General features: G+C 36.8%; 1 protein-coding gene across 1 annotated transcript in view; it reads right to left on the bottom strand.

The window, feature by feature from the left end:
- The window catches only part of LOC145619241 (serine/threonine-protein kinase 12-like), a 32955-nt gene extending 13845 nt beyond the window's left edge, over positions 1 to 19110 (bottom strand). Inside the window, exons 1-9 of the mRNA XM_081673893.1 lie at positions 18418 to 19110; positions 9565 to 9633; positions 9356 to 9433; positions 8422 to 8507; positions 8214 to 8334; positions 5790 to 5869; positions 4582 to 4641; positions 4345 to 4463; positions 2857 to 2942 (exon numbers count right to left, since the gene is read on the bottom strand). Coding sequence (XP_081530019.1) covers positions 2857 to 2942; positions 4345 to 4463; positions 4582 to 4641; positions 5790 to 5869; positions 8214 to 8334; positions 8422 to 8507; positions 9356 to 9433; positions 9565 to 9633; positions 18418 to 18732 — 1014 coding nt within the window. The 5' untranslated portion in view covers positions 18733 to 19110. The remainder of the gene's footprint in view (positions 1 to 2856; positions 2943 to 4344; positions 4464 to 4581; positions 4642 to 5789; positions 5870 to 8213; positions 8335 to 8421; positions 8508 to 9355; positions 9434 to 9564; positions 9634 to 18417) is intronic.
- Between the last annotated feature and the right edge of the window lie 1515 nt (positions 19111 to 20625).

Below are 20625 nucleotides of genomic sequence, written 5' to 3'. Positions count from 1 at the left end.
CTCACCAACTAGCTAATCAGACGCGAGCCCCTCCTCGGGCGGATTCCTCCTTTTGCTTCTAGCCTACGAGGTATTAGATTCCATATTGAGTTTATATTCACACCATTATTGTTCCTTGAATTCAAACAAATTCGAATTCTTAACTCTCTACGACGCCTAGGCGATAAAAGATTTACGGGAGGAAACAAATCAAAATTGTTTTTGTCTCTTTTACCTAAAATTTTTTTATCACCATTCTCACTGTATCGTTTTTTATTATTGTGGTGTTTACTCTTATGAACTAACGAAATCCCTATGGTTTGATATAGAAGAAATTGCCCGTTGCCTTTTATAGCAAGACGAATCGGTTCAATAATCAATACCCCGTTTTTTAGAAAACTTGAACGAGTTAAATCTTTTGCTATTTTATATGTTTTCTATCTCTTCTCATGGTCCCCAACTCCCCACATGTATATTCACACTACCTTTATGTGTGAATAAAATATTCCCCACTCACCTTTTATCAAGATATTAATTCTCAACTTCACCCACTTGCATACTAGAATACTCACTTTAATTCATTGGCCTAAAACTTTGTGCATAGACAAGTATGCACTTATTTTAAAATAGAGGGAGTAATACATAAAGTGTTTAGAAAGGCACGATTGCCAAAATCTATTGTAGCTAGGGATGAATTCAACAAATGTATGACAATTAGTCATCTCATAGACACTGAAGCATATGTTTAGAGGACATAATTTGCTCATAAGCTTTTCCAACTAAAGAATATAATACATAAGACAAAACCTTAGTCAACAGTGTACCAAAGAACCAAATAATATAGCAGTATAATACAAATGGTGGGTCTACAATGTGGCATGCATTTCACTAATCATATAATTCATTCCATCAATCACAACGCTAAAGCAAGATACGTGAAAGCTATCATTCTGATATGTAAAAACAAATGCACCGCCAAGAATTGGGTGTACCGTACAAAATCAATCAATTGAATGGACATTATGCTTTAATACCCTTTATATCATTCAATAAATGATTTTGTTTTCGGGAGAAAAAGGCCAAGCTTCAAAGTAAACCAAGCAACCTATCCCTCAGCCCACAAGGCAAGCCTCAAGTAAATATAATACCTATCTATTCCAATTGTCAGCATTTGGTAAGAAGAAAAAATAACTATAATCGAGAAATAGTCAAACTAGTAATAAAAGCTTTAGGGCTGAGCTGAATTGATTGGAGCGAAGCTGAAATGAATATATTATAAGAGAAGGAAATTAGAAGTTGAATTGAACTGACTGAATTGATTGGAGCTGAACTGAACTGATTGGAGCTGAATTGAAACTTAACTAAACTGAACTGAAATTAAGCTGAAGTGAACAGGCCCTTATATTACTCTCTCAATTTCAAAATCACAACTTTCAATGTTCATCTATTTCCCATTGATTACAATACTTCCTAATTTGACCAGGTCCCATCAATATCTAATTATTTCTATCTCCTCTTGCGTACCTCGCTAAAGATGCAAATATAGGAAGCGGATTATTCTGGATGACTACAGGAGATTTTTTTGGATGCTATATTCTAGGTTTATGCATATGAGACCATCCTTTCAGGAAAAAAGTTTTGGTGTTGCTTCTGTCTCTCTCTCTCTCTCCCTCTCCCCTTGTATGCCCAACAAATTAGTGGAAAGTGTGTAAAAACAATAAGGTAAATCTTCTCTCACATGGAATATAAAATTTTAATCATTGCACCAGCTTTCACATGATATAATTTCCCCCCACAGCATAAACTTTTACATTTAAAAGTACTCCATTGGCTTTTTCAAGTGCTACACTAAGTTGTGCATGGAGTTTTAGAATATTAAGCAAGTGAGGTTTGGCTTAATATCAACAGGCACAGCCTTAATTTAAACCGTTTAGCAGGCCAACACATTTCTTCAGACTTGGCTAAACGTGAAACAAATATTGTGCACAGCAGCACAGGTGAGATGCAAAGGTACAGAGGAATTACATTCAATGGCAGGTCTTTATTTACTCAAAAAAGATTACAAAAACCTATATTTTTAACGTAATTTTAGTCAACAAATCTTGACTGTATGCCTGCCAAAAGATTAAAGGTAGAAAATGGAGTTGGGAGTTTCAAACTCTCAAACAAGACTCCATAAACTAGTAGCTATCAAAAAGAAGAGTTATAGCGAGACAGAAATAGTAGGAACTATGAAGTTGGTACCTTCAAAATTAAAGTTAATGCTGATGTGGATGAGAGGACAGGAGTTAAGAATTTTTTCCTAGATTTGATAGGGCTGGTGCTTTTTATTAGAATTAGCAGGTGTATAATAGTTTTCCTCATGTCAAGGATTGTCAAGGATTGTATGATTCTCCTCTAAGAATGATGTCATGTCAACTCTAGAAAGATAGTTTCTTCAATAAGACTTTTCCATTTTTCGTAAAAGAAAAGCAAGTATGAGTAAAAGTATCTAGTGCCACGTAAGTTGAAATCTTGCATAAAATTTGGGAATATCCTAGGATACTAGCGGCCTAGCAAACATAGAGAGCAATACTTCCTCTGTTCTTTTCTTTTTTAGTTGACACGTTTCTATATCACATTTGCCAATGCATAACCTAAATCATTTATATCTTTTATTACCAATACGTAAAAATAATAAAAAGTTAAAATCTTGATAATATATTCAATAAAAGATTTTTTATAAAAAAAAAAAGAAAAAAGTGTGATATAAGCAACTCCTAAACTCCATTCAATCAGACACACTGTTCCTAAAACTCTTGAAAGACAGACCACTTACAGTAGTACCAGCATCTCAGAAACAATGAAAGATATGGAAAGGAAAAGCTAGAATCTTACTTCTTGAATTATCAAGGCAAATGAAAAAACGTCAACTTTTGTGTCATATTCCTCTTTCTTAAAAACCTCTGGAGCCACATATCTCCCTGCAGGCAACAACCAGCATAGGTTTTGAGTAACGGGTTAGAATAGGGGGGAAGGGGGGAAGAACAATTAATTACCTAGTACCACTTTTATTTCCATTCATTTATAAGTCCAGGAGTCAATATATTTTCATGAATTTTATTTCATTGACAATAATAGCAGCAGAGATGAAAATACTTCAACAAATATGCAATCTAACTACAAGGGAAAAGCAAATTCATTTCAGAAGATATGTTGATTATTCAGGCACTTTAAGGGAAGCAAATTATATGCACGAGAGATGTACAAAATCGACTAGTAAATTGTAACAGAAAAGGAGGTACCTTAACAAATTTTGGCAAAAAATTGGTAGGAGAGGGACATTTTCCCGAGGACATTTTTTCAAACAAATGTAGAAAGTAGTAGTGGATCCTCTTTCAGAATTTATTTTGTCAAAATGGTTCATGTATTCCAAGTTTCCAACTTACCACCCTCCCAGATTGCTCTTTTCTACTCCCTTGTGTGAAGCACTTTGATAGAGATTTTTTTATGAACTAATTTATAATACTTAACTTCCACAGAGAGAGGATTAGTTCAATAATTTTCAAAAATGTAAATAAGTTTGTCGGTCTCTCGAACAACCTCTCATTATCCATACATGAGCACAAGAGCCAGGTTATATATGAGTGTTTGACTCAAAATTCTGGACACTGGGGTATTAACTTAATAAATGTAAGGACATGGCAATCATAAAACATAAGCAATCCGTTTTCAAAAAGCTTTTGCATGTGCCTTCTAAATAACTGCTACATACCCAAAAACATTACAGGGAAATTGGTTTATCAAATTCTTGTTCCCATTTAAAACTCATCTAAAGCCACACTTGCCAGCACATATTGCATTGATTCTCTTCTCTATTCAAATTTTTTACCAACATGAGCATTAGGATGATTGAAGGATCCAAGTGAGAAGTGAAATGCCCAACAAGAGATTCATACCCTTATCGCTTTACGTGTATTTCAAAAATGAAAGTCATAATTCAGCTACAAAAATCATAATATATTAGGTGTTTAAATTTGAAAGCACCCAACTCCCTAGGCATATTTCAGCTACTTTTCCACAACCTCACTCACTATTTAGCCTCACTCATTATTTAGCCTTTCTAGTGGTCCACTGGTCCACTCTTTCTCGTCTTTCTCTCATATCCCATTTTTGGAGGAGCTATATGTATACTTTAGCAGATATTCATATTCAATATTTGCATCAGATGATAAAAGCAGTAAATCCTTTATAAGATCATAATGACATATATTAATAAGTAGAGATATCATCATACAATACACAACTAAAAACATTAATTTCCAAATATAAGAATTTAGTAGAATATTGATAACCAGAAACAAATTTAAAAGGTAGAAGACTCACATGAGAATTCTTGACACCACAGAGGCTTGTGTTCTCTAACTGTTGTCGAGACTTTCAGCAGCTTGCTCACGCCAAAATCTGCAACTTTTAGATGCCCAGAATCGTCCCGCAGTATATTACTGCCATCTTAACCAATACAGAGTAAGAATGCTTCCATTATGCATAGCTTCACATTCTTTAAAAGAACAACTTTAAAATGAAAGTCAATATAATAGATAACAAGTTAGAAAGACATACGAAGGCTCGAGATCTCGGTGTATAATTGCTGGTCTATTTTCGTGCAAGTAATTCATTCCCCTGCAATATAATAGCCTTTCAAAACTAAAGCAAATTGCATGCCCATCATATCAATGAAAGCTTCACCAAATCTATTATGCAGTTTCAGAGCCTACCTAAAAAGGTCTTGAACCTTATTTTCCTGAATCAAACTTTTAAACAATAAAAAGCACACAAGAGGAAGCATAAAGCATACACAAATGTAAACCAAAAGTTATACAGTTTAAGATTACGGAAGCCTAAATAACTCTATTAAACCTGCATTTAATCAAAGACATTACATAGTCTGACAAAGCTCCCACTTAGCCAGTTTGGATTGGAGAGCAGCAAATCTACAATGATATATTCAGCTCTAAAACTACTAATCTTCACAGCATAATCCACACCACCCAAGAAAAATAAGGTGATTGGTGTCCTTTTTTTTTTCTTAGTCCAGATCAAACAGTATTCGTAATAAGTTTGCAGTCTAAAGAGCAAGAATCACAAGCAAACATACACAATCAACATAATTGACCAAAAATAATCCTTCCACATAATGGCAATTCACATAATCTTCCTCACACTCGGCTTCCCAACCCAGCCCACAGAATGCACTCCAATACTTTGAAGGTGTAAAAATACTTTGGAAGTGGAAAAAATCAAAGTCATTGATTTATATTGATTAAAGACCACAGATTGCACTCCAATACTTTGAAGGTGTTGACCAGTAGACAACTAGAATTAGAGTGCTAAGGAAAAAGGACTGGAACTAATCAGAACTAAAAGCTCAGTCAAAGCTAGCCTTGAACTTGGTTCAGCTAAGCCTGGGCCGATAAGGCTACATAGATCCCAAACTCCCAATGCTTCAAATCTGGCAACTAATAAAAGGGAGAAGTGCAAAATATCAAGATATACATTCTGTTTTAATTCTTTCTTTTATGCTCATCACAAGTTACTCGCAAAATCCTCAACAGATTTTAAATTGCCATAAACCATGATTACAATATAAAAACCTTAAGGACTACTGACGCATTGAAGAAAAATGGGAAGATGCACAAAAAGAGACAGCTTAGAATTTTTTGTCTGCCTCTTTCTTTTTCGTCGTTCATTGAGTATCATGCACATGAAACACAAAAGTATGAACAAAAACATATCGTAGTTTGATTTCATATGCAGACAGGAGAAGCCACCTTGCAATATCGAGAGCAAACTTCACCGTAGTCAACGGCTTTAGAGCACCTTTCCGTTTCAGAAAAGCACGAAGATCCCCCTACATACAGAACAAGCAAACTGTAAATGCTTTCAAATAAAGAAAATGTTAAATAATACAATAAAGTATGCAGCTTTATCAAAAAAAGACAAGTAGCCTTCTAGAAATTGATGATTTAAGATGCATGCCATAATCCATATGGTACATAAAATAAAGATGATCCTGGAAAGGTCCTTGAAGCATGAAAGTATCAATACAAAAAAACTACTTTTTCCATTTTTATTAGTTGACGAGTTTCTTTCTGGCACAAATTAAGGAGAAGTGGGAAAGATATGCTAAAGACAAAAATACCCTTACTCATCCTTACCCCCACCCCCACCCTTCTCCTTAATTTTTCTTCTTGCCTCATATACATCGACGAAATCCACCGACATGGGTCTGAGTGTAAGCCTCCAATAGATTGATGAAATCAATCGACATAGGTCTGCGATGTAAGCCTCCAATAGAGCGACAAAATCAAAATCTTAATTCTATCTCGTGGTGATGGTGATGGTGATGGTGATCATGAGGGTTTTGATGTGTTGATGCGAAAGAGGAGGTTATATTTAGTGGTGGTGACGGTGGTGAGATGTGGTGGTGACGGTGGTGAGAGAAGAGATAACGAGTGGAGGAGGAGGAGGTGGTGGTGGTGGTGGTAGTGAGGAACAAGATATGGTGCAATGGATGGAGGAGAAACAAATTGGATGATGGTCTGTTAATTGGGTGTGACTTGTGGGAGAGGAGAGAGATTGCTCTCATATGATGAGGAGAGAGAATAAAAGTATGGGTAAGACTAACCATTCAGCATAAAAAAAAAATGTGTAAAATAGAATGGAGGAACTATAAAATAATTCTTTCCCACAAAGAGCCTTACCACATCTCTTACAGACAGCAATGCATGCAAAAAGGCCACTACATCTTACTCAAACCCAATGTAGAAGCTATACCAACTCATTCCATCCTCACAATATCACAAGACACAAAGAATAATCCAAACAACCAAATCAAAATGCAACGATAAGTGGTTTTTGGGTTTTAAAGTTACCACTAGTTAGCACAAAGCACACACAGTTGGGAGAACATCTCAATTTGATTATCATTAGTATGAACCTTATGCAAAAAACTTTAGTCCAGAATAAAAAAATTAAAAAATAATAATAAAAAAAATTGCCTTTTTCTAACCTTTGAATTTCATTTCCAAACAATTCAGAAGGGTTAAACATCAAGTAGTTTGCAAGAGTGTACAAAAAGCGTACAAAAAAATGCACCATGCATATTCAGCCACTGAACTCTCCAATTTGACCAACAATAATTTCAGAGCACAACACATCTACTCTGAAGACTCGGACTAAAGCCATGTTCTCTTCAACTTATTCAAAGAATATTCACTAAAAATATTTTCACTTCAGTACAAATAAGTTAAATAGGTTTTTATCAGTAAAAATCAATAACTTTAAAGAACAAATATAATAGAGAATCAAAGGGAAAAAAATTAATTTCAACAAAAATAATTTTAGTTCAGTAAAAAATAATTTCAATTCAGCAAAATCAAGGTAAAGAGAATAGGACCTAAATACCTGACCTCTAATCATGAAAGAACCGATAATGCCATGATGTAAACAAAAAGGGGTTGGTAAGGACAGGGGAAGAAACAAAAAAGGTTATTACCCAGCCATAACTAATTTCACCAGAAGCCAAATGGCTCTACTTTAAACCTTACAATAAAAGCAAAAAGGGAGCCTTGCATAATTTACCCAGGAGTAATACAAGAGACAAGATTCCCTGTTAATACATCCCATTAGTTCTTTTAAAGACCCTCCTTGCTTATTGTTCTAAAGAAAATTGGGCTCCAAAGCAACCTCCATTCATTCTAACAGAAGACATTTCGAGACACTAGATTCCAAACCTAAAACTCTTTTTAACTAAGCGCTCACATCTATGCTCCAACTAAAACCATTCTGGCATGAATCCTAACAGCAGATGCTAGAAAAATGATAAATGAGTGTAACTCAAAACAGGAACAAAGTACTCCTAATGTAAAGATTACCAAATATGGTCACAATGGGGTATGTGAATGCTTAATATTACCAAAGATTAATAAGGGACAACTGCAAAAAAAAAAAATTAAAAAAAAATGAACTGAGAGAGAGATTTTAAAGCAAGAGATTGTTTCAAAATTAAGAGCAAAAGACATACAAGGGGTAGAAATGAGCTAAACAATTAGGAAGAAGGTGAAGAACACTGAAAGTGAGTAAAGCTAAAAAAAATAGGTAGAATATATTTGAAGCATAACATCAAGCTTTAACTGTTTCATCATAAACTAGAGAGCATATTTTAATGTAATATATTATTTGGAAAAGAAGACCTTAGGCAAGTACTCTGTTATAATCATCATTGGGCTACTCTGTGTTACAGCTCCCAAGAATTGTACAACATTTGGATGGCGTATCTTTTGGAGCAATGCTAACTCATCTGTAAATGCTTTTCTACAAGCCAAGGAGAAAATTAAAAATTAATCAGAGACTAACAAAATTAATCAGAAGACAAATAAATAAGATATAGGGTCAACTCACACTTTTTCTTCATCCATCACCACGTCAATTCCGAGTGTTTTTACAGCAACTTCAATCCCACGCCACAATGCAATGCGGTAAGTACCCTGATATTGATGAACAAGGGAATGATAATGCTGAGAGTTCAAGCAACATAACCAAAATAATTTGACACCAAAACTATATGTGCCTTACTATAAGAAAAATGATGAGAACATACTGCAATCTAAAATGAAAAAATGTAGTATAACTTGATATAGAGCTAGATCATCTTCACTTAATTTAACATTATAACATCAAATCCTCTCATAAAGCACCAAAAATAAAGGGGAAAAAAATACTACACTAGCTAGAAAGGAAGCCAATACAAGGTCCCAACCAATTTACAAATTGTCCCAAACAGAGTATACGAACATGAAAACTAAGAGTTGTAGACGGCTTTATTTCTTCCACTTTTTGTTATAGATGGCTTTTATTATTACTCCCTAAACATGTATATCTGCTGTTTTCTTTCTTCCACCTGCACAGCCAGATGCCATCTTTCACACATCTGATTCAGGCCTGCTTCATCCTTTTATTCTAAGGAACATAAAAATATCTAGCATGGCTACCTAAAGAAACAGACCCACCCACAGAAATCCTCATTTTTAGTCATCCAAAACATGACTCTAAACGGCACATAACATGTGCAAAGAACCCTGTGACTATACAGCAAATCCATAATCTCCAAAGACTAAGCTTTTTAGCTAAATCAGCTCTGCTTGTGCCCAAAAACCAGACAACATCTATGTTCAATCATATGGAGGTATACATAATGCTATGTTTCCTAAACTTTGTAATAAACCAGACAGTCACTAAAAAAGTAATATATGTAATAAATAAATGAACATAATTAAGCAAAATGGAAAAACTAGGAAACCAATCTCCATAAGAAAGAGTCAATTCACCAAGTAACCTTAGAAATGTCAACACTGTTGGAAAAATCAAGCTCACTGGGATCGATCTCATATTCAGGGATTTCAAGAGAATCCACCTATACAGAATTGAACAGGATGTCAATGGGCATATGGGAAAAAAAGACACAGAAAAAACTAAAATGGTCAGCAGATACAGAAATAGGACAACAAAATAGAGCACCAAATGCAGATAAACATCAAGACATACCTTTGCACCATATTTCTCCAAAAGCTTGATTACATCTAGATGTTTGTAATATTTTGCATCTGCAAGTGGCTGTTTAAAATTGGGGGAAAAAAGTGAGTTTAACAAAATAATTAATCTCATCCAATTTCTCATGTTCTTTATTGCAAAGTATATTCAAGGAAAATAATTTCAGAAAATCCAACAATATTTTTATTTCTTTCAATGGTGCATTTGACGACAATACAGTCTATGCCCCGTCACAATATTGACGACAACATGGAACATTCCATTACATGAGAGTATAGGACCAAAATTGGGACAAAGATCACTTATCCTTATTAATTAAAGAACGTCGAGTCTAAAAATTACAAAGTAATTACTATTTCCTCTGTTTTTTAAACTTTTTTCACTTGCAACATTTCTGATTTCACGTTTATCAATGCATTATATCAATCACTGATATATTTTTGGCCACTAGAAACCTGATTGTAAAATTTTTTTGTTCAAGACAACCAAGGGTTACTTCCCGGCATTGACCGGGTCTTTTCCGGCGTTGACCTCACATGTGCAGGTCATGTTACCTATATTTTACTAATCCCACCCCTTTCTTTTTAATTTCACCCCCTAATTTCCCTCTTAACACTATCATTTATAATCCTCCCCCTTTCTTTTCTAATCTCCCCCTTTCCCATAACTTCTCTCTTCAATTGGAGATCTTTCAAGAGCGTGGAATTGTGAATGAATTGGAGTATTTGTTTTTGGCAACTGATTTCAACCAAGGATACAGTGGCATTGTTCTATAATTGTTGCCCAATTCATCACATTCGCATGTATTTACAAAATTAGGGTTTTTTGCTCTTTCAAATTGGAATTTGATTATTCACTAACAACACCTAGTTATCTCGCAACAACCATGACTTCAATGAAAGATATCAGATGTGCATATGGGTTTTCTGCTGCAAAGAGGACATCTTGGACCCGCGACCGTTTCCTTGCTTGCTTTCTTCTTACCCATGGCAGAGCAATTGCAGTAGTGTTCAGCAAAAAAAACCACAAAAAAAAAAAAAAAAAAAAAAAAAAAAAAAAAAAGAGGAAAGAACAACAACTAAATACTACCTCTGGTTCGTATTGTATGCAACTTTGGAATTTTTTATATCTCACAAATAATACACCAAAGTTGCATATAATACGAACCGGAAGTAGTACAATGAATTAAGTAACTTACTGTTTAGGGTGGGTGTCAATTTAACTCACTTCGCTTGTTCATTAATTATTCTTGTAGATTGAGGGTGATGCCATGGCAGAGATTAGATTAAAGCTAATTAATTACCTTGTTTTTGAAGAGAGGAGAGAGAAGATGGGGGGAAACTAAAAGGAAAGGGGAGAAATGAGAGTTAAGAAGGAAATTAGGGAGGGGAAATTAGAAGAAAAGGGTGGGATTAGTAAATTATAGGTCATGTGACCTGCACATGGGAGGTCAACGCCGGAAAAGACTAAGTCAATGCCGGAAAGTAACCCTTGGTTGTCTTCAACAAAAAAAATTTACAATCAGGTTTCTAGTGGCCAAAAAATATTATAAGGTTTTTCCCAACAAAAAAGGTATTATAAATGATTTTTTCAACAAAATTTCCTATTAATTAAGTATAGTGATACGAACTACAAAGTATTACTTAACCAGATAGTATTCTTAAGAGATTGTACAAGCGCAAAAGAAAACCATACTTTACCGTAATAGATTAATCTGGAGGCGTGGTATAGGTATTCTAGTTTATATTAGTTTATTAGGGTTAATAGTCCGTAGTGTAAGTAGAGAGGAAGGGAAAGAAATAGGTAGGCAGAAATTTGGTGTAAACCTTTGGAGAGTTATGGCCTAAAGCCATTATTGGAGAGTTGTGAGCTAAACTCACTATCGAAGATTGATAGCCTTAAGCTATTACATTATCCTTTGTAACCCTTTCACCATTATCAATCAATCTAAAAGCTTTCTCCTTTACTAATTTGCTAGTTAAAATTAGAAACCATTGTTGTTACATTGGCTTTGTTGGGTGACCAAACTAAGTTCTTTACATTTACACAACCTACATTGAACTTGATTTAATACCTACCCCGCTAATATAATCCATGAAATTTGGAATGATCCGGAAGGAAGGGTAAGAAAAAGGAGGTTTTTGCATTATAATCAAAGCATGATGTAAGTTAGGTGGTGTAAATGAAATCAGCAATTAACTCCCATAAGGACCAAACATTGTCAATTACACTAACAACCTACTAAAAGGCCACTAAATGGAGTAAAACGAAACATGCAACAAAACAATAGTACAGTGGCGATAGCATAAACATTGATATGAACCAAAACAAACATAAGACCCCTAAAATGAAGGGGGGAAATCAAAAACAAAATCATGGCAACTACGTATTGAAAGGTTCAAATTGGATGAGCAAACATGAAAATCACATTCAATGTGTCTTCCAGACATAATTTCACAGTGATAGCTTATCATAATAGTCAAACAAGTTATGAAATGTTTATGCTTTGGCTTTAAGCCCTAGACACCATTGAACCATGAGGTTCCTGCAACTACATTTATTGGGAATTAATCAAATAAACAACTTGTGAAGCTAGCATACAGCATGCTTATATGCTATACTATTAATAATTCTCGATGAACTCCCTCGAAAGAAAGGGTTTACTACCTCGAAAGAAAGGCCGTTCTACCATTGTTGTGGTTGATCTGCGGCTACTATGGCCGACGATCTTGCAAATCAGTGCTCTAATTTGTCACTTGACGACGAAGAGAAGGATGTGGTGGATGTGGGAGGTGTTACTTCCAGCGAATTGGAGGATAGGGTTTCGTTAATGTTGGTTGGGAGACTGTTATCTGATCGAGGTGTTAACCTTGAAGCTTTCAAGAATACAATGATGAGATCGTGGGGACTGACGGGGCGTGTGATTATTCGCTCGATTGGTGCTAATAAATTTGTTTTCCAATTTTTTCATTGGAAAGACAAGGAGAAGATAATGATGGGGCGACCATGGTGCTTCGAACAGAACCTTCTGATTTTGAATGAAGTATGTGGAGATGAGCAGCCGAATGATGTTATTCTTGTGAAGTCTCCGTTTTGGGTTTGGCTTGAGGATCTACCTTTTAACTGCCATTCGGATGATCATGTTAGGGCAATTGCTAACAACCTTGGCGAAGTGTTGGAGATTGAAGAGGATACTCTCAGTATTAATAAAGCTAGGCGTGTGAAAGTGTGCTTAGATGTCCGCAAACCCTTACGCCGTTTTCAAAATATATTGAATAAAGAAGGTAACATTGCAAAAATTAAGTTGAAATATGAACGATTACCTTTCTTTTGTTTCATGTGTGGGGTGATGGGGCATAGTGAAAAGGATTGCTTAAATGTACCTGAAGAAGTCCAAAACCGAGGCATGGGGTGGGGAACTTGGTTGAAAGCTTCTCCTAGAAAAGGGTGGATGAACAATGTGGAGGAAGTGAGCAGAATAACTTGCTCTAAGAAATTGACTTTTGTGACTAAATCTGCTTCTGAGCTTGCTATAAAAAAATCTACACCCTCTACAAGCGTGGCTAGTGAGTTGTGTGTTGTTGTGGGAGACCCGAAGAGTAGCAGTGGGGTGGAGGAGGGGATTAATGTGCATGGTGATAAAGGAGAGATGAATGTAAAGAATTTTGTTGTCAGGAAAGAATTAATACAATGTGAGGTGGGGCATGAGAGGGGGAAGCCGTGTGGGGAGCCACTCCAAAACCCACCTTTGCTTTTTACCTTGGACAATAAACTGATGACAGGGGGTAAAGATGTAGGGAAGGTGGGGAGTCACAAAAAAACATACAAAAAAATCCCAAGACCTCCATCTTTTGATGATTATATGAGGAGTGCTGATGGGGAAGGGGTGTGTGTGACTGGAGCAAGAGCTGGGGGGGACTGGTAGTGACGTGGAGAATGAAGAGGTGTTGGGGAAAAAATTGAAGGAAAACGAGGTGATTGCTTGTGATGATATCTCATTGAAAGTAGCGGAGGTTGGTACGCACCCGTGAACAACAATGAAAACATTAAGCTGGAATTGCAATGGGCTTGGCAACCCATTGCGAGTCAAGGCCCTCCAAGATTGGTGTTGGAGGGATAGGGCGAAGATTGTCTTTGTTATGGAGACAAAAATTGATGCTCAAAGGTTGGAGTTGATTCGGAATAGATGTGGTTTCTCGAATGGTATTTGTCTAAGTAGTAGCGGTCGCTCGGGGGTCTTGGGCTTTGGTGGAGGGACTTGAACGTGAGTGTGGGATCATACTCGACACATCATGTTGAGGCTGTGGTTTGTGGTGCGAATGGTGACCCGAGGTGGAAAGTGGTGGGGGTGTATGGGTGGCCGGAAGCGGCGAACAAACATCTCACTTGGAGTCTTATGAGAAGGATTCGAACGAATACCTCTATACCCCTTTTAATGTGTGGAGATTTCAATGAAATTTTGGGCATGAGTGAGAAGGATGGTGGTGTTACTAGAGGTGAGCGTCAAATCGATGCTTTCCGGGAAGCTTTGGAGGATTGCTCATGTAAAGACTTGGGGTTCAAGGGCAACATCTTCACATGGCAAAGAGGTAATTCGGTGGAGACTCTTGTGAGGGAACGGTTGGATAGGTACATTGCGGATGCTCCATGGTGTGCTATGTTCCCGTTTGTTGAGGTTATTCATCTTCCAATTTGTCATTCCGATCACGCTCCTATTTTACTAAAATTTAGTGATAAAGTGGAAGATGAGAGGCATGATCGAATCTTCAAGTTTGAGGCTTTATGGTTGTCTAGTGATGCATGTGGCAAGGTGGTTAAACAAGCATGGGAGGAGGGGGGTACAGACCCTATTCACACCCGTATTGATCATGTGGCGGGGAAGCTTTCGAAGTGGGCTGCGGAGGAGTTTGGGGTGCTGAAGAAGCGTATCAAAAAAGCCGAGGGTCGATTAAGTGCTCTTCAAAGTGGGAATCTTGATGCTGCCAAATTATCACAATGCAAGAATGTGGTTAGTGAAATTGCAGAGCGTAGAAGACTAGAAGAATCCTATTGGCACGCTCGATCTAGAGCTAATAATATTCGAGATGGTGATAAAAATACAAGCTATTATCATCACAAAGCGAGTCAGAGACGGGCTCGGAATAGGATTGTTGGGCTTCATGATAACTCGGGTTGCTGGCAGACTTCTCAAGAGGGGATTAATCAGGTCATTACATCATATTTTGCTGACTTGTTTAGCACGAGTGAACCATCAAATTTCGAGGAAGCTTTGGCTGGTATTAATCATCTTGTGACTGACGAGATGAATGAGGCGCTTGAGTGTGAACCTACTGCAGAAGAGATTAGGGAGGCTCTATTTCAGATGCACCCTAATAAGGCTCCCGGACCCGACGGTATGCATGCCCTCTTTTTCCAGAAATTTTGGGATATTATTGGCGGGGATGTAATTCGGTTTGTGAAGGGTTGGTGGAGGGGTAATGTGCTGTTGAATGATGTGAACTCAACTTGTATTGTGCTTATTCCAAAGTGCAATGATCCTAAGAGTATAACGGAGTATCGACCCATTAGTTTATGTAATGTGCTCTACAAGATAATTTCGAAGACCCTTGCAAATAAACTAAAGCCTTTTCTTGAGTCGATTATTTCCATACAACAGAGTGCCTTTGTTCCGAAGAGATTAATTACTGATAATGCTCTAGTGGCTTTTGAGGTTTTTCATGCGATGAAGAGAGGAGGTGAAGGGCGAGATGGGACGGCGGCTCTCAAGTTGGATATGAGTAAGGCTTATGATAGAGTCGAATGGTGTTTTTTGGAGAGGGTGATGTTAAAGTTTGGGTTCAAGATAGCTCGGGTGAAACGAATAATGCAGTGTCTTTCCAGTGTTTCTTTCTCCTTCAAGTATAATGGCAAGATCAAAGGCTCCCTCACTCCGTCACGTGAACTAAGACAAGGTGATCCCATTTCTCCGTATCTTTTTCTTATATGTGCGGAAGCTTTTTCAACTCTTATTTCTAAGGCGGTGAATGATAAGCTTCTGAGTGGGGTTCGAATTTGTAGAGGGGCACCTAGAATATCTCACCTCTTTTTTGCTGATGATAGTATCGTGTTTCCTAAAGCAAACTTGCAAGAATGCTCTAAAATTGCTGATATAATCAGTACGTATGAAAGGGCATCGGGTCAGAAAGTTAATCTAAACAAGACCGAAGTCGCTTTTAGCAAATGTGTGTCTTTGGACCAACGAAACTTGATTGTGGCAGCTCTTGGGGTTAGAGAGGTAGTTCGACATGAAAAATATTTGGGTTTGCCGACTATAATTGAGAGATCAAAAAAAGCCGTGTTTACATGTCTAAAGGAGAGAATCTGGAAGAAACTTCAAGGATGGAAGGAAAAATTGTTATCTCGCCCGGGGAAGGAAGTGATGATAAAAGCCGTGGCTCAAGCAATTCCCACATACATGATGAGTATTTTTAAAATCCCGGATGGCCTTATTGATGAAATCCACTCCATTTTAGCTCGATTTTGGTGGGGCTCGAACGGGGCGGATAGGAAAATGCATTGGCATAGTTCGGAGAAATTATGTCTTCCAAAGTCTATGGGGGGATTGGGATTCCGTGATTTGAAGTGCTTTAATCAAGCTTTGCTTGCAAAGCAATGTTGGAGGCTTTCCCAAGAAGGTAACCCCTTGCTACATGCTATTTTGAAGGCTCGATATTATAAAAATTCTGATTTTTTGGAGGCTTCAAGGGGCTTTGATCCGAGTTACAGTTGGAGAAGTATGTGGGGGGCAAAATCCCTTCTTGATGGATTGAAATGGAGGGTTGGAAATGGGGCTTCTATTCGGGTATGGGAGGACTCTTGGGTTCGTGGTGAAGGACAGCTCTATGTACCAACCCCTCTGCCAAATCACAATCCGGACCTTCGTGTGTGTGAGCTGATCGATTTTAATGGTGGCTGCTGGGATGTTGGATGCTCATTTCAACGAAGGAGACAAGAAAGCTATCCTTGACATTCCTTTGTCTAGGAGGTGGCCGTGTGATATGAGATATTGGTGGCCGACCAAGGATGGGTTATACTCGGTTAAATCAGGGTATTGGCTTGGTAGGCTTGGGCATCTACGAACGTGGGAACTCTTCCATGGGAGTGACAATTCTGAGCTCTGGAAGTATGTATGGAATCTGAAAGGACCCCCGAAGCTATGTCATTTTATTTGGAGAGCATGTATGGGGAGTTTGGGAGTGCTTGTTGTTCTACACAAGCGTCACATTCGAGTCAATAATTGCTGCACAATATGTAATGGGGGAGTGGAAACTGATATTCATGCTCTTTTCTTCTGCAAGGCTGCCACAAAAATATGGGAGAAGAGTAATTTTCTGGATTTATTGAATGATGCCCCCTTGAATTCGTTCTCTGACTTGTTCTTATGGCTGTGTGATAAATTGGATGGACCTATGCTTAGCTGCTTCTGTGCATTGGCATGGGCAGCTTGGTTTTGCCGTAACAAGGCTGTTTTTGGTGAGAATGAAGTGGCTGATCCCGTAAGTGTAGCTATTGGCTTTGTAAAATTATGTGCAGATTATGTGAGCTATAATGTGAAGGTTAGTAATCATGCCCCTGCCCCTAGCCTTGCTGTATCTAATGCACGATGGCTCCCCCCTGCTGCTCCTGCTGTGAAAATAAACGTTGATGCCCATATTTTGGAAGGGGTGAGTGCTAGCTTTGGAGTGGTTATTCGTGATGCTGCTGGAGGGCTGTTGTTGGCTGCGGTAAAGAAAGTCATGGCGAGGTGGTGCCCTGAGCTTGCAGAAGCTGGTGCTGCTGCATATGGCATCCAACTGGCGAGGAGGTTTGGCTTTGATCATGTGGTCCTTGAAAGTGATGCTCACAGAGTGGTCTCGGCAATTCGTGGAAGGCAACAGGGAGCTGCTCCTATTTTCTTATTCTATGAAGATGTGTTTCTTTCTAGTTCTTTGTTTATTTCTTTTAGTTGCTCTCATGTTAAGCGTAGCGGGAATGTTCTTGCTCACAATGTGGCCCGTTGGGATACTTATAACTCATCGGAACGTATTTGTATGTCCTCTTTTCCCCAAAGTTTAACAACTTTGGCGGAAATTGATTTATTATAATAAAATCCCGCTTGCTTGTTTCAAAAAAAAAAAAAAAAAAAATATGCTATACTATTATGTGGGTTTTGGAGTGAGGTTTTCCACTAGAGAGAAAGGTAAACTTTAATAAATGAGAGGGGGAGACATTTGTCAAGTACAGTGTGATTCTTGTCTCCCATAAGGTCTCAAGATATATGATACCGCCAAGTACTTCTAGTGGCACGTTCCACATATTGCCAAGTAGACTACTAGACTTTATCAATAAGACCAAATTGTGCACACATTTTCGTTGGATCATGGAGAATCCCACCCATCTCTATCTATATCTCTATCCATCTCACATGTGTTTGCTTCATAAGCATGTCAATTCTCAATGTTGGCATGAAAAAGGACAGTAAGAGTACTGCGTAAGCCTAGCGGACACAATATTGATTGAATTTAGGACGAACCTCCCTCGTGATTTTATATTCCAAGTTCTATATGTCTCACTAGTTCTCCCTCATAACACTAACACAAGTACACAACCACACTATGAAACTATGATCCATTGCCACAACCAAGTGCAAAGTAATCTTTTTAAATCAAATCCCAATAATAGATTTATAGTAAACCTACATCAATAAGCTCCCAAGTCTATAAAACAAATTGGCACAATTACATCACATATAAATCACAATATTATGATCTCAAAAAACATAAACAATACATTACAATACTTGTCAATAGTGGAGAAAATTATACTCACAGTGCTACCCCAACGATCCTTAGGATCAACCTTGGCGCCGCGTTCGAGCAACAATCGAACAACATCAGGAAGACCCTGACAAGAAGCAACATGAAGAGGGGTTCTGGAATCAATATCTTTAAAATTAACATCAATCCCAGAATCCAAAACCTCATTAATCCCATCCAAATCACCCTCATTCGCCAAGAACATCAGTCTAACTCCTTCCTCATCAAACTCAACATTCTCGAATGAATTAGGGGAATCATCCTCGCGTTCTGGCGCCATTGATGACTGTCTGCCATAGCTGAACTTCCCCTGAGATTTCGACTCCATTGATGAAACCCTAGAGTTGGATTATTGAGCAAATTAGCATGTGAAGAGGAAGAAATTGGGGAATTGGAGAAGGAATTTGGGGGAAAGTGCATGGAAAGGAAGAAAGGGTGGGTTTGAATGATGATTCTGCTTTCTCTCTGGAGGAGAGAGAAAGAAGAGAGAGGGACACACGAATCTGAAAATGGGGGAATTTTTGAAAAGTGTTCATATTGTCACTATGTGGTTTATATAGTTTGTCCTCCCAATTTTAAATTTAAATTAATAAAACGAAAATTAAACAACTTTTCTAAAATATTATCTGAAAAAACAAAAAAAATACAAAATATGTTTTGGTTTTTCAATTTTGACGAGTAGAACTAAGAACAAAACAAAGCTAAAAAGGAAAAAAAAAAAAAAAAATTGGCGTTATCGAGCTTTGACTTCCAACCAGTAAGCTGGAGCAATCCAACGATGCGGAATCTTATGCATGCTGGAAAATCCAAAAGAGTCGTCCTAATATCCCAAAGCAACTAAACGCAAGAGACGTATAGAAGAGAGACCAATATAGCACAATCCGAGTAGATAAGAAGGCGTAGGATTGCCTCTTATTTGTTAAGGTTGGTGATAGATAAGCTTTACACTTCTGCCTGAGATAATAGTATCTGATAAAATAGAAAATCGTCTTACAAATAAAGGTCTGAGAAATTATCTTGCAATTATTGACTTTAAACTTAAGTGACACAATTGAATATCACTTGTCAAAATTCATATGATTGACTTGTAAACTTAAGTGACACAAATTGTAATATCACTTGTCAAATTATTGACTTTAAACTTAAGTGACACATTATTCTTACAAGTTAAGAAGTAGACGCTACGCGTGTACAATATAAAAAATTTAATACTTTAATTTATTCATAATTTATAATTTTATTTCGTTAAATAATATTGCCTATATATAAAGAGTTTTTTAACTAAAAAAAAGTAGTTTTACTTTAACTAAAATAAAAAGCAGTTTTTGGACGTTGATTTTGTGTTAAAAAAAATAAATAAATAAAATAAAATAAAATTATTGATGGTTATTTTTTTAATGTGCCATGAGTAGTTAGTTTTAAGGGTAGTTTTTTTTTTTTTTTACATGAATAAGGAATAGTTATTTAGGGAAAGATATATAAAAGTGATTCAAATGAATCAGCATATATATGTATGCAAATGAATTAGTACTAAATAACAAAAAAAAAATTTGTAAGTGCAAGTGAATACCAAAAAAATAGGCCTAAGTTAACCACTTAAGAGAAGTTAATTTTTTTTTTTATTAGTACCACGTAAGGGAAGTTATTTTTTTTTTTTTTTTTGTTTTTTTTGAATTGTTGTTATTAAATGTAATTGTGCAAAAAGAGAAGGGCATTATGGGAAAAGTCAAATTTATCAACCAAAATGCCCTTTCTCTTTACATAGTACTATATATGCAAGATTTGTGGTAGACTTGTAAAATAACACGCCTTTTTTTTTTTTTTTTTTTTTTTTTTTGCTTTGCTTAAACCTAAAACTTATTATCTTGTGAACATTTGGTGTCAAACTTAGAAACCAATCTGCTGTTGTTATCTTACATGATCCTGAAATCTCGGATGTAATGTGTATGATGTAGCTTGATAACATTCCTCTTCAATAATGTCCAAACTATAGTTTAATCAATAACCATACTTTAAGTTGGTGTCTTTAAAAGTCATCATGCATGTTCTGTGATTTAAGAGAAAACATCCTTGGTGACTTGGAATACGACATTACAAGCAATCGTAGTCTATATATATATATATATATATATATACTTCCTCCGTTCTTTTTTACTTGGCCCGTTTTGACTTTTACACTGTTCACCACCCTCCTTTGACCGTTAATTGTGAATAATATGTA

The sequence above is a fragment of the Chenopodium album genome, chromosome 27 (assembly GCF_948465745.1).
Source record: "Chenopodium album chromosome 27, dcCheAlbu1.1, whole genome shotgun sequence".
Classification (NCBI taxonomy): Eukaryota; Viridiplantae; Streptophyta; class Magnoliopsida; order Caryophyllales; family Amaranthaceae; genus Chenopodium; species Chenopodium album.
This window is presented reverse-complemented; position numbering and strand designations above follow the sequence as displayed.